At 39.0% G+C, this 14,930-nt stretch overlaps 1 protein-coding gene across 6 annotated transcripts in view; it reads left to right on the top strand.

The window, feature by feature from the left end:
• The window catches only part of LOC112395617 (TLE family member 4, transcriptional corepressor), a 147,562-nt gene that overhangs the window by 64,205 nt on the left and 68,427 nt on the right, over positions 1-14,930 (top strand). For 4 of the 6 annotated variants that reach the window (XM_024738934.1, XM_024738931.1, XM_024738933.1 and 1 more), the window contains 2 exons: positions 5,417-5,621; positions 6,882-6,898. In XM_024738934.1, coding sequence (XP_024594702.1) covers positions 5,417-5,621; positions 6,882-6,898 — 222 coding nt within the window. The remainder of the gene's footprint in view (positions 1-5,416; positions 5,622-6,881; positions 6,899-14,930) is intronic. The other 2 variants (XM_024738932.1, XM_024738930.1) reach the window with 1 other exon arrangement.

Here is a 14,930-nt window from a genome sequence, read left to right as displayed (position 1 = left end):
TCTTTGTTACAGAATCTCCAGTAAAAAGCTATTAACAGAATTGAGGCTGCATCTACTACCTCATTGCTGTGTATTTTAGAACTAATTACTGGCTATTTTTCAAAATTAAATTAATTACCTTAATGGAGTACTTATTTGCCTAAGTTTAAAGTTCACTCCATTTTAATGTTTATTCTCTTGAATGGCCCATCAAGGGAAAAGAAAAAAAGATTTCTATTTTGTATCCTGGTTTGATGTGAGAGTGTTTTCTTTCTTTTCTTTTTCTTTTTTCTTTTTTTTTTTTTTTTAAATAAGGCACCCAAGATAGTAATGGCCTAGGAAGCCCAGTCAGAAGAAATTTTTCAAGATAGGTGTCTTTCTCAGTAGGTTTTTTTTTCAGTTATGGTTACATAGAGTGTATTTTATTTTAATGTTTAAGTGGTACTACAGTCTATGCTCTCTTCTTTTTAGTTTTTTGGCTTGATTGTTTTCTTTTTTCCTTGTAAGGTAAGCATTTTTTAACCTGCTGCTTTGTGATTAGAGTGGTGATTTATCTTAAATTATTTTAATAATAAATCAGTGTTGAACTGGTGTACTGTTAAGATCCATTTCCTTTCTCTCTGTCTTCAAAAAGCAAGAGGTTTTATGTTTCTTTGGTGACTGTAGGATAAAGTAAACCTTTGCAGGTTAATTGCTGTGTAATTAACACAGACAGGGTGGAGATCAGAGGACAGTAAGCTATTGGGAAACATCCACAAGCTTTTGCTGTACTATAGGGAAGTCCATTAGGTTATGCTACCCCAGCTCCTTAAATAATATCCAGAGAAACCTGAGTCCTTTTCCAGGGAATCTGCTATGAGTTTTCCTCTATTGATGAGAGTCCTTGATAGAGATTCTTTTTAATTTTCAATTCTTGAATGTTATTTGTAATTTGATAAAGCCTTTTTTTTTTTTTTTTTTTGATGGAGTAAAGGGTAAAGTCCAGTTTAGCTGTTGGTGACTTACTGTTTTTATGTAAAGAAGTTGGTCTCTAATACATTGGTTTTATTGACTAATCGGTAATCATTATCCATTATACCTGTCACTGTGCTACTAGGATAGCTTCTAAGGAGAAAACTTACAAAGAAATTTAAAAATGACCACTAAATACAGAAAGTGATTTGCTTGCTATAAACATTTAAAAACCTACGAAAGTATTTCAGTATATCTGTCTTATACTTTTATCATCTACCTTTTGGTATCTTACTTAATCTCATTTTTACCTGATAGTTTTATATTTTAAACACTTGCTAAAAATTGCTCCTTTCTACAGGGTGCCCTGAGTGTGCTTTTTTGTCTGATATTTTGTACGTATAGTGGATGACTCGTAAAATGGGTTTATGGTCGTCCCCTCTCATTTTTTTCCTCTCTCTCTCGTAAGTTCAAGGCATATTCTGTTTAACGATACTTTTGTAATTTGGATGTTATTATTCATAAAATCATTGGAAGGGCTTTTATAATTTTGGTATAAAAGCAAGTGAAAAATTAAAACCTCTCAGTGCAGTGTGGCATTCTGGAACAGAAATATGACATTAATGGAAAACAAGAGAAATCTGAATGAAGTCTATGTTTGATTAATAGTAATGTACAATGTTAATTTTTTAGTTTTGGTAAATTGGGTATGTAAGATTTTTTTTTTTTGATAAATTCTATGGGTAGGTAAGACATTTTGACATTAGTGGAAGTTGGGTAAAGGATTATATAGGAACTCTCTTTTATTTCGTAGAAATTTAATTTACCAAAAGCTTTAAGTATATGGCCATATGACTAAATAGTGGTGAGCCAGGTGCCAGGGGTACAAAGAGTCCTGAGGCTGGTCTCTTCTCTCCAGAATTTCACAATCTTGTTGGCAGGTCAGGGTCTTCTTATCCATAAAAAGATGAGTAACAGTACCTTTATGAGGCAGCCTGTGCCGATGAATGATACAGGGAGTCCTGTAAGTAGACACATGGCACGTTTGGAGAGGCCTTTGCAGAACAGGTGAAACATGAGCTGAGCAGGATGGGTGAGTACAACTTAGATAAGTAATGGAGAGGTTGTTCTAAGAGACAGGAGAGGCCATGAATTGAGGGAAAAATACTGGCAGTGATGATGCAGGGTGGGTTCGTACAGTCAAAATGAGCTAGTGGAGACTTGCGCTAATCAAAGTACGGGATGATGAGGGTCTGACTAATATGCTGGAATTGAGATTTGACAGGAGCTGGTGATGACGGATGTAGGAGCACAGAAGAAAAACAGATCAGTGGTGACTGATAACGTGAGCCAGTGGAAGTTACTTAGGGGGTTTGTGTTAAGCATTTCATTTTCAGGTAATGCTGAACTGCCAAGTAGACTTGTCTGGCAAGAAGTTAGACCAGAGCTACTGGAGCACGGGAAAGGAGCAAAAGGTTTAGGACTCTACCTCTGTAGTAAACAAGGAGAAGCCAAGAAGGAAATCTGACAGCAGCATTCAGAGAGATAACTAACGAGAGGCTGTGGCGATCACTGTAGCATTCCTGAAGCAGGTGGAGGAGAGTTTCATAAGGAGGATATGCTAGCTCTGGCTGAGATATTATCAGAAAGATGACTGTGACATCTTGAAAAAAGAGCTATCTGAATCATCATCAGTTTTTTTGAGATTGGTGGGCCTGGAGTCCAGTTTACAGGGGGTTAAGGAGTAAGGGGTGTGTGTGTGTGTCTGTCTGTCTGTCTGTCTGTCTACAGGAGGGGGTTGTTAAGAACTGGGGACTGCAAATTTACACTCGTTTTTAAAGAAATTTGGCTCTCCATAGACAAGGATATATATATATATATACACACACACACAGACCAGTAGCTGAAGAGGGCAAAAGAAGGTTAATTTAATTAAATTTAACAAACATTTATCAAGTGCCAATTATGTGCCAAGGTACTGTGTTAGGGGCAGTGGAGGACACAAAATGTGATTAAAATATAGTGTTTTTTTTCCCCTCCTGAAAAAGTGCTACTTCAAGTTCTCTTAGTGTTAGGGAGGCAATTCGTCTTAAACACAATGCTAGAGATGCTGGAATTAGGCTTGCAAGCAGAAGAGCAAAATCAGTGACAGAACCACCTAAGGTGGAGGTGGGGGTGGGGAGTTGGAGAATTGATGGAGCAACGAAGGGAGAAGGGAAGAAAAGATGTTGCAGGGGGAGGAGTCTGGTCCTTGGAAGGGAAAGGGATCCTCCTTTAAGAGGGGCACAATGGAGAATAGGAGAAGATTAGTGTTAGAGCTATTTTGAGGTAGAATAGAGTACAAGTAAGGAACCCAGGAAGTCTTCACTATGAATGGCATGTGCTGCAGACTAGGGGTATGTTTTTTGCCTTTGGAAAGTTCTGGATGAACAGGAAAATGAGGCTGTTAGTGCTTATTTTTGGTCCTGTGAGACAAAAATAAAAGAAACACCTGGGCCACTGAAAGTATTGCTTTTGGCTGAGGGTTTTTTTTCCATATCTAATGAAATAGACATATTTTTTAATTGCTCAGATATATGAATGTCTCAGTGCCTGCAGTTAGCTAGGGTGTGTGTCGGATGCAGACTCTCACAGAGCTTAGAGTCTAGGAAAGGTGGTAAGAAGGACATATGCAGACTCTTAATAAATGCTTGCTGATTGAACTCCGATCTGAGATAGAAAGTGGCTATGTGCCCGACCCATGCACATGAAGTATTATGGGATATAGAGGAGAAAGAGAATTGGAGCACTTTTCTGGTTATTTCAGTAGAACAAGGACTTGAAATAAATTTGCCATATATTTAGCTGAAGGCCTTGTTTCTTCATAGACCTATTTTCTACATGTTTAGAAACTATTGTGTGCTCGTGTTTTTTGGTCACAACTAAGTAACAGTACATAAAGAATTAATGAACTTGATTTTGGCCACTCAAATGAAGGACGACATTAATTTGAACTCTCCATTTAGGTAGCACGTTGGCAGGACTTTAGGGTGGGCATTGGTTGGTGGAGTGTCTTTATTACTGCTCCAGTTTGCCATTTTATGTATGTAAAGTTGTCTTAAAAGTGTTAGTACTATTTTATTGACTGTACTTTAAGTGCATGTACAGTAAGTAGGTGTAGGTCAATTGGAGAGAAGAACTAAGTAGGGCTACCTTTGGACGTTTATTGTCAGACGCAGGAAGAGATACAGAGGGGTAGAGAAGGGAAGTAAAAGTAATTTGGGGAGGAGAAAAAAAAAAAACTCACGTTTTTCTTTGAAATATTTTTCAAGATGATTCTTACCAGTGAAGGGGAGCAGAACGTGCCACCCCACACATTCTTGAGAAAGCTATTTTGTGCAGTCCTGCTTGGAAAGAAAATTATAGAAGAGACTGTTCAGCTATCACAGGATAGGCCTAAAAAGTGATTCTAAAGGTATTAATTAAAATGTAATCACTACAGAAGTTGGTCTGAGAATTTCTCAACACTTGTCCTCACAGAACATTGTTAATCAGGGTATTGGTTGGTGTGGGGCCCCTGTTGAGGGATATATTTAACTGAATACCCTCCGATCACCACCCCTCCCCCGTCTCCCCCTCGGAAGAGGCAGCAAGGCCTGCCCACCTCGGTCCCTGGAGCCCAGCTTGCTGCAGCCTCGGCTAAGGTCAAGCACTCCCCTTCCGGCCTCTCGAGGGCTTTCTCCATGTGTTGCCAGTGTGCCGGTAAAAATGACTTTAAACTCTTGTCAGTACAGTTACTGGTGCATGCATCACAGTCCCACTCAGATAAACCTGTCACAACACAGAGGCGGCCGCTGGAGAAGAGTACAAGGGCAGGCCTCTAGCTTTTCATTCGAGCATCACTAAACGTGCACAGAGTGCCCAATTATTTCAGCATTATTGAGCAAGCCTACAGGAGGACCCAAGCCTTGCTACGTTAGATTTTCTTTAGTAATTTGCTCAAGTACCGCTGAGGACACTTAAAGGGCTTAAAACGGTGGCTGCAACCAGTTTCCTTTTCTGGGTTGTTAATTCAGGTTTTCTCTTTCAAATTAACTGTCGACACATGCTGTGCAGTGGTTCTGGGAGAACTGTTTAACACTAATTTTCTCAATTTTCAAGCTTTTTTTCTTCAACATAACTGCTTTAACAGTCACATATATGTTTTGATTAGAGATGTATGATAGTGAGGCTTTATGTTTTGGAGACCAAAATACAGATGCTTTGTTAAATCTAATTTCATCTATTAAAAGTAAATTAGGTTCACTACTTAAAAATTAGGTTATTTACAGTGCATTGCAAAACCACCAAGTCCAAGTAAAAAAGATATATATGTAAAGAATAAATCTTTTTTTCATGGGTGCTGGGCTTTCCAGGATCTTTTTGCACCTCTTTCCTCTCCTTTTGTTGTTGGGGGGTGTCTCGGATACAGGGAACAAGTTCAATATCTTTGTCTGGTTTCTCACAGCAGCAACAACTCCAGGCCCAGCATTTATCACATGGACATGGTCTGCCAGTGCCTCTGACCCCGCACCCTTCAGGGCTTCAGCCCCCTGCCATTCCACCCATCGGTAGCAGTGCCGGCCTTCTGGCCCTCTCCAGTGCCCTCGGAGGCCAGTCTCACCTTCCAATTAAAGATGAGAAGAAGCATCATGACAATGATCACCAAAGAGGTAAGCAGTTTTCTCGGGATGTCAGTCTGATATTACCTACCTGTTGCTGAGGGTAGGTCTGTATGTCATTGTTTATTCTTGTTTCTGGATTTCGTTTTAGCAGTGACTAAACAAAGGATTTCCCCTGGAAGGTGAATTAATGATTGGAAGCAGTCTTTTGCCAAATGATACCGTAGTGGTTGGCAAGAGTTAATGTGCTTCCGAAAGGCAAGGGGGGGATGCATTTCCTGGTTATTGCCTCTGATCCCTTGCTACCCCCTAAGTTCCCCAAGTCTAAATCAGTAATGAAGTGCCACAGTGCCCTGTGTTTGAAATAGTGAGTGGCGTTAATAGCTAATTTTGACCAAATCTATTTTGGGGAAAGATTTACTGATCATTTACTCGTTTGACAGCCTCAGTTATTACTTATAAATCACATATAATGCAGTGAGAATCTTGCAGGTAAGAAAACAATTTCAGTAGTCTTAGTAATTGAGAAAGTACAGCCCAAATTAATGAAATCTGTTGGTTTAACTACCTCTTTCACCCAGTCTGTTTAGAAGCATGAAATGAACTCATTTCTGCCTCTAAGAACAACAGTTGTTTACGTAAAGAATTGATTGTAAGGCCAGTTGTGCTCCTTCTAGGTTGGTTTCTTCCCTCCACTAAAATAGATGATGGTGCAGAGACATTTTGATGTGACTCTGTGTTTGTATGGTGTTTATTAGTAGTTTTAGTTAGTTAATGGCAGAAAAACAAAAGTCTCTCCCAGCATTCCTTTGTGGGAATTTACGTAGTACATGGGTGGTTCATTGGTCGAAAGGGTGTGGTTATAATTAAAACCTCATATCTGTTCTTGTTTCAGTGTCATTACCATGAATTATAATCTTGGGTCAATGATTTTTATCACATAAACATAAATTTCCCATCTCTGATGTTGGAAACCCTGTACTGTTCGTCATTCAGTTATCTTAGTGCTATGGTCCAGAGCTGAGGCATGTCTATAAATACTTCTATAAGTGGAAAAGTCAGAAAGGAGTATAAGTAACACAAATATCCAGCTTTGGTTTCTGAAATTGTGTCAAAGGTAAATTGGCGCTTTGTGGATCTGGTCTAGTAATATTAATAATTCACTTTACAGCAAAGTTGACAACTGTGCCATTTACTATTTAGCAGAGATCAGATTTGACAAATGTATGATTTTATGTAAACTAACTGGTACTTTTCTTTTTTTCCTTCTTCTCCCCATTTGCTCTGCCTTTGCTGCTGTTTTGCCTATAGACAGAGATTCCATCAAGGTAGGACTCAAAATTACAGATGAAGGAATGGCTTAAAAGGGGGCTCTCAATGATTTGCATAAATGTAGTAATGGATTCTTTGAGATTTACAGGATGATTTGGTGGGCTGTACCAAATAGTGGTAAACTGCATTTTTATATTGCTTTCAGTTGTGCGTTTGAGATTTTTTAAGATATTGGTCCCATTTCTCTATCAGAATAAGATTTATAGATCAAGATTGGATTATAAGATCTGGCTTGCATTGCTCTTTTTATTATGTCTTTGCCATGTGAAAAAGAATAACTGCTTTTCTTCAGTTAAGCTTTGGCTATAAGATAAATAATAATGGGAAAAAATTGGTTTTTAAGGAAATAAACATTTTGGGAAACAGTTCCATCCTACAAAACTCTTTATCAAAACATTTAAGAGCATTTTTCTTCACCAGAAAGAGTTTTTTTTCTTTAATTTAATGACATCTTGGTTTCCAGTATAGCAAGTTATTCCCCTTAGGTTTTGCGTTGTCTTACCTACCTTCTCTGTCTCTTTATAGAGAAGTTGTAGGGAAAGAGGAAAAGTAGTTAGGGCCTAATGATTTGGATGTGCTTGTGTAATACCATACACAATGGGGTATGCTAAGGGTGCCTGAATTTATATAGTAAGCAAACAAGAAAAACAGGCTACCACGACAGAAAATGAGTAAAATGTGAAACTGCTTGGTAACTTTTGAGCCAGGCACGATGTAAATATGCTACCGTATTGTGGATAATTGTATTACGCATGCCGTTGTATTTTGTATAGATTAGAAAGCAAGGGCAGTTCTCAAGCATTGGCTAAAGCACAGATGCTGTCAATTCCTTTTCTTGTATTTTACAACAGTTGAATGTTTTGGAACATAGGCAGTTACATCTCTTGCAATTTGTTTGTTTGTTTGTTTATTTTTGGTTGCATTGGTTCTTCGTTGCTGCACATGGACTTTCTCTAGTTGCTGCGAGCGGGGGCTACTCTTCGGTGTGGTGCACGGGCTTCTCATGGCGGTGGCTCTTCTTGTTGCAGAGCACAGGCTCTAGGTGCGCGGGCTTCAGTAGCTGTGGCTCGCGGGCTCTAGAGCACAGGCTCAACAGTTGTGGCACAGGGGCTTAGCTGCTCCGCAGCATGTGGGATCTTCCCGGACCAGGGCTCGAACCCGTGTCCCCTGCATTGGCAGGCGGATTCTTAACCACTGCGCTACCAGGGAAGTCCTCTCTTGCAGTTTTTAATGAAGTTATGTACACGGAGACTAAAATCTTCCCCTGAAACCACGTGTGCTGTCACTTTGAATGCCTCTTTATTCCTTGTCCTTTTATAATAAAAGGGAAGTAGGGGTTTTTTTTTCCCCCAAAGTCATTAAATGATGGAAAATAAAATGTATCTATTTTACCCTTCAAGAATCTTTGTAATTTGAAAGGGTATCTGCATACCCATAGAAATGTCAACGTTTACAATTGGAACTGCACACATTGAATTATTTAATTATGCATTTACAGCTGTGTACTTTGTTGTACAATATGAACATCAGTACCTAAATTAAAAAGCATTCTTAATCAGAGTGTAGTAAGTATTCCACACATATGTACTTAAGAAGTAGTAAGTAAATGCATTGACCAAGATTTGCTGGTAGCAGCCCTTGGAAAGGCTGTCTAGTTATTCTGAGGCCAATAACATAAACATTCCCTGCTTCATGTGATAAATACATACCTTCAGGCAGGCCAGTGAACTAAACAAAAGCCTCCTCTCATGCCCCAGTCCCAGAAGACTGTGAAAATATCTATACTCCAGTGCACACTTTTGTGTCAATTACATTTTATAGTCCCTCACGTCAGAGTAGGGTATATTTTGAAATCATCTATAATCATTCGGGATGAGTCTGGGAGTGAGTATCTATATAGCTTGGAAGCCAGGGGAAAAACAAAAGGAAATAGAGATGGATGATTTTGCCTTGATTTATTATGGAATGGTAGCTATAAATAGATATTTTTGGGGGTACTGTTCTTGAATTTGAAGTCGTGTTGTGTCAGGTTTGGGGCTGTCCTGTGGCTTTGCAAGGTGAAATAGTTCACTAATTTTTGTAAATGTGTTCTGTGATGCTCAAGAGAAGCAGTAAGTTGCTTGTTCCATCGATCGTCCTCATCCTCCCGTAAGTGGTTCCTGGTTAAGAGGGGCTTTTTATGATTGTCTGCTGTGTGACTAGAGATGGTTTTTATCAGCCGGAGCATGCCAGTTGCCTGCAGCTGGAGTCAGGCTTGTATGAAATAATTTATTCATGCAGGATAATGCTCCTTAACATTTAACAGGTAATGAACGTGACATAAATTTCCTTCTTGCTTTTAATTTTTCCCTTTCCTCTTCTAATGTGCAAACAGGCAGCTCTGGTGCTCTAAATAATAAGTAATTTTTGGCCATCTGTCAAAAGGAAATTTCAATACAAATTTAAATTAATGGTGCCTGAAATTTTTTATAGCTCCTCTAAAAGCCTCTAATGTGCAGAAAATTCTGAATCTGCTGGTAGTAATTAGTGTTGCATGTAATGAGGATGTGGGCAATGTTATACAGCCCCAGTGTAACATTTTGTTATGGTAGCAAAATTTTGATTTATGCAAGGTTGTGGATGGGTTTAATTGTGAGAGACACTTTAAAATGTTTTTTTTTTTGACGTTACAGATTATTAAACAGGGCAGATTTCAGAATAGCTTATAAAATATAAATTTAAACTTACTGTAAAGATTCAGGTAATTAAGATGCTTTACCTTTAGGTATCAAGTAAAAATGAAAGAAATTCCCTCGTTAAAATGTTGGGCCTTTTTCTTCCTTTTCTTTTCTCGGAAGTTCTGTGACCACTAAACCAAATGCTATTGGCTTTATTGATCTTGTTTTCTATAGAGCCACTAGCCAAGTTCATTCCTAAGCCTGTTATTTACAGACCTGTATCTGAATTTTTCAACAAGGATGGAGAATGTAAACATGGACCTACAGGAGCAAGCACTGTAGGAGCCCCAGAATCATTTTATTTGGTGAGGAGAAACCAGAATGGTGTGTGTTCTAGGGCTGTTAAAGTGAGGATCCGAGGCACCCGCTTGTTCCTTGGCCATCCAGTACCCTCATACATGTGCCCACAGTAAGCCTCAGATTTGGGGCTGACAATGGCAGGAAACACAGACCACGGTCCACTCTCACCCGTAGCTGATAGGGTGGAAAGCCCAAAATAGGTTCCTACTTCTCTTTCCTGAGTGGGGACTTTCTAACTTCTTCTATAGTTTCTTTTGAAAGGATATAAGTGAAACCGAGGAAACATTTTCTGAGGTAATGAGAGCTTCCACTGCCTATCCCTCCTGTGGGCTGAGGGGTAGAAATGGGTTGGCTCCAAAGTGGTGAGAGAGCAGACATTCCCACATGCTGCCAGGAGCTTCCTAGTTGCTGGAGGTCCCAGTTCGTGAAGAGGAGTCATTAGGTTCCTCATATCACTCTCAGTTTCCACCTGATTGGCTGACATGATTCAGAGCTGTGAAGCCCAGGTTGCCTAAAACTTAGTAGGAATCTGAGATTGAGAAATAAGTCCCATTACACCCCAAATGTCTACACCTTCTAGCAAAAACTAGCCACCCAAATCAAGACCAACTTGAATATAAGTGGCAGAATTCCCTATCACCAACTGTTGATTAGCTCCATGACCTCTCCCAAGTTGGTGTTACTGTGCTTATTATTACTTCCTAAGTCCTTCTTATGTATGTTATGTATCCTGTTTTTTATACTGAATGCAGTAACCTCAAGTCAGTCCTGTGAGGGATTTGCCATTTTTTATTTGTAAAATGTAGCCTAAGTCCATTTTTTTTCTCTAAGTGGTGGTGTTTTTATTTTTATTATTTCATTGGATTGTCTTCCCCAAAGTGCCATATGCATCATCGAAGAGTATGATCATTTTTAGTGATTTGTACATTGCCAAATTAATCTCCAGAGCGCTGCAACATCTAAAAGTGCCATATGCAATATTTGAGTATGTTTCCACACAATCCACCAATACGGAACTTTATAGCTTTTGTAATTTTTGCTGGTATAAGTAAGTATGGATAGTGCACTTAAAAAAAAAATTACATATAGATACTTTTCAAGCTAAATGCTCTTCTGTGGGTATATATACTATATCCCCCCCCCAACCCTGTCCTGTAATGATTCTTTGTTTTTGTTTAAGGGTTTTCATAATGATCTGCTTATTAGTTGTATCTATGGCAATGCCTGTTTATTCTGTCATAGCTATATTTTGGTATTTATTCTAGGTAGATAACTAAAACATCATACGGTGCTTTTCTTCTTGTCTTTCCAGTTATTCTCTGTTGGCAATAAAGGTTTATCAATGAGAATTAGACTAAGGCTCCTTTTATGTTCAAATTGAAGTGTATGATTCGGGCCAAGAAAGCACTTTTGCCTCATTAGTTGGGTGTTACAGGTGAAGGTGGGTTTTTAGCTTGCATTAACAGAATGATTACTTCTGTTTGCCGCTTCACGTTGTACATCAAGACTTAATGGTGAAGGGTTCTGTTCCAGGTTCTTGTGTGACCTGTGTGACTTGGCTTTTGTTCCCCTCTGCCTCTTTTTCCTGTTGGAAAGGAATATCAGTCTGAAAAGAGTGTGCCTTTTAATATGTTTAACCCCTCGCATGTCCTGTGTGGGAGAAAGCAGAGAAGAAACCACTTGAAGGAGGAGAGGTTGGCCAGTAGAAGAGAGGATAACTGGCCCAGGCAGTTTCGGTTTTAACACTCATTCCCTTTCCCCCATACAACTGTGTGAGGTAGGAAGGTTTGTAATCTTAACCCTTTGTGAGAAAGCTTGGTGGGATTAATTGCCTATAGACTTTAGAAGGACACATTATATATAAAGACAAAGGCCTAGAGTTGAAATCCATAAAATATACTATAAAGAGAAGGTATAATCAAAAAAAAACCCCCAAAAAACAAAAAACCCCGAACACTACCGGCAAACTAAACTGTGGTGGGGCTTGCACTGTCTCCTATTTTCCCCTGAGTCATCAGTAATCTGAGAAAAGAAGGTATGCCATTAAGGGCTGTGAGTTGGACACTCCAGTTTATCCACTCTAACCTCTGTGGACCCTAGTTACCTAGTCAACCCCACTGATCTCTGAGCATGTATAGCTCATAGTTCAGATTTCATCGTGAAGGTAGGTGGTGAGGAAAGGTTTATTTATTTATTGCTTATATCACATATGAGGAAAGGTTTAGAGGTGTTGAGACCTTGCCCAAGGTCACATAGCCATTGCCATCCTCAGAGGAAAGCTTTCTGGGTGACTCAGTCTCATCCTTTGTTGTTAAAAATTTGAAACATACTCAGCAGTAGAAATAATAGTGCCAAGATCCTCCATATACTTCCATATACTTCACATCAAGGTATAAGAGCTATCAATTTTTAGTCACGTTTTAATCTATTCCTTTGTTTCTTTGCTAAAATATTCTGAAGCAAATTCCAGCATGCGTTTTACCCTTATGTACTTCATTACCTAAAATGAACACATTTCTCTAAACAATGGACATTTTTTTAGTAACCATAATGCCTTTAATCACTTAATAAAAATAATTCCTTGATAGCTTCTAATATCGAGCCTATAAGCAGACTTCTTCGATTATTTCAAAGAATTGGTTTGCAAGAGTTTCCCTCCTTTTAAAATTTTTCCTGTGCCACTGATTTGTTGAAGAACCTGGGCCAGCCTTCCTACGAATGGCCCATATTCTGGATGTCTCTGCGTGCTTCCCAGTGGTGTCAAGAGGACTTTCTCCTGAATCGTACTAGGAAGAGTCTTTTTCTTATGATGAGAGAATGGGTAGAAGAATGACATCTAGGTTTGCTTGTACACGTTGTTGATAAACAGCTCAGTGGAGTTTACCAATAATCGGGGAGTAAAATTTTTAGAAATGTATGCTGATCATCAATAAATAGAATTCTATTTGTATCCTTTTACATTCATACACAGACTGTGATGTATTTGCAATCCAGCTTCACTTACCAAACATGCATATTGCTTAAGCTAGGCTTTTAAAAATACATTTTCAAGTAGGGTTTTAAAAATATATTAAGTACATCTATTTCCTTAAGGGTGTAGTGTCCTAGATGCCCTGTGCTCCAGCACAGCATGGGTCTCTCTCGCTAAATTCTTAGCTCCTTGAGGGCAAGAATCTTATCTTCTTGGTGGAACTGTACAGGAGGACAAATCAAGGGTGGGTAAGGGGTTTCCCTGGTGGCTCAGTGGTGGCGAGTCCGCCTGCCGATGTAGGGGACGTAGGTTCGTGCCCCGGTCTGGGAGGATCCCACATGCCGCGGAGCAGCTGGGCCCGTGAGCCATGTCCGCTGGGCCTGCGCGTCCGGAGCCTGTGCTCTGCAGTGGGAGAGGCCACAGCAGTGAGGGGCCCGCGTACCGCAAAAAAAAAAAAAAATTAAGTGTTTCAGCACTATGCTTGCTTTTTTATTTCATTGTAGAGGTATTTGTTTCTGTCATATATTTTCCTATTTAGAGTTACCTTATCACAGAATCATCAGGAATTTTGTTCTATGGGTTTATGATGCAGTAATTTGTTCAGTATTAATTGATACCTGTCTCTAGGCGTGTAAGCTGTGTGAAATGTAACGGGTGCCCTAATTCCAGAAAATATGTTATAATTGTTTGTTTGTCAAACAGATGAATAAGTATCTTTAGGGCATAGCTGGTCCTCAGGTGGTGAGCATGAATGGATTAGTGGTGGGGGTTGGGGCTGTCTCCACCAATCACTGAGGCAGAACAAATATTAATTAGCAGGGGCAGGGCTGGTTGTGGGGCCTGCCTTCCCCAGCTGATTTTTGGCAAGGGAGGTTTAATTCTTTTCCTCCATAAACCAAACCTCTTAGTTACCAGACATTTTCATCCCCATGTTTAATGTCTCTAATGTTCTTAATTAGAATGCATTTCATCTCTTGCAAAAATATTACATCATAAAGTTTTTATTCAACATTTTTTTTCAATTTTAAAGGGGCTCAATATTTATTTGCTTAAATTGGCATTTGAATTTCAAAAGCATTTGTTTCTCAAAATGTAGATAATTCTGCCAAAAGAATTATTTGAAAGAATGGTTCATAATCTTTTTAATATTCTTATATAGTAACACTTACTATAACCCACTCTGGAAAAATCATAAAATTACCCAGGGGGATGCTCAGTATCCTCACTTCTCTGTTTCTTGAATTATTTCTGCTATAACACTTAACTCTACCCAACTTGTATATTTTGTTTTATTGTGTTTTTGAAGTGCTTCAGATATCTTCTGGGTTAAAGACTCTGTATACCTGGGGGCCAGCCACTAACAAGGGCTGTAATTCTGGACGTGAAGAGGAGTCATATCTAGTAATTACCATGCCAGCTGCCTTGGGACGGGGTTGAACAGAATTCGGGCTTCATGAAAGAAGACTGGAAAGGAAGTTTGCTGAGGGCTGACTAATTAATAAGTTTTGGATCCTTTTAAATAAACTTGCTGTTACATGAAACTGATGAAATCATATTTCAAGACTAAATGCTGCTTATATCTGGCAAATCAGAACTAAATCTTAGTTTGAATACTTGGTGGTTTTACTTTGAATCTAAAAACTGAACAAAACAAAAAAGTATGACTTTATCAGATTCATTATTCAGAACCAATCCAAATATTTCCGTATGTAATACATTTTAACACTTACAAAAGCATTTTAAGTGTCAACTACTAGTATTGTCACTTTAATTTCTGTTTATGTGTGATAGTTGTAATTGGTGGCTAAGTCCCCTTCTCCCCCCACCCCTAACAGGAAAACAGTAACATACACATGCGTGAAATCTACTCAAGTGCAGTCTGCCTTTCTTCCCTCACACTGTTTGTTATTCCATCCCTTCTTCAACCACTAATGTTCATGAAAAGCTTACACTTTCCGGTCCCTCACCATGGCTGTAGGGTGAGCTTGAATTCTTTTTCATGAAAATGGACTTATTTATAATTGTATCACAGCCTAAGGA

This window comes from Neophocaena asiaeorientalis, unplaced genomic scaffold (genome assembly GCF_003031525.2).
Source record: "Neophocaena asiaeorientalis asiaeorientalis breed wild unplaced genomic scaffold, Neophocaena_asiaeorientalis_V1.1 scaffold249, whole genome shotgun sequence".
Classification (NCBI taxonomy): domain Eukaryota; kingdom Metazoa; phylum Chordata; class Mammalia; order Artiodactyla; family Phocoenidae; genus Neophocaena; species Neophocaena asiaeorientalis.
This window is presented reverse-complemented; position numbering and strand designations above follow the sequence as displayed.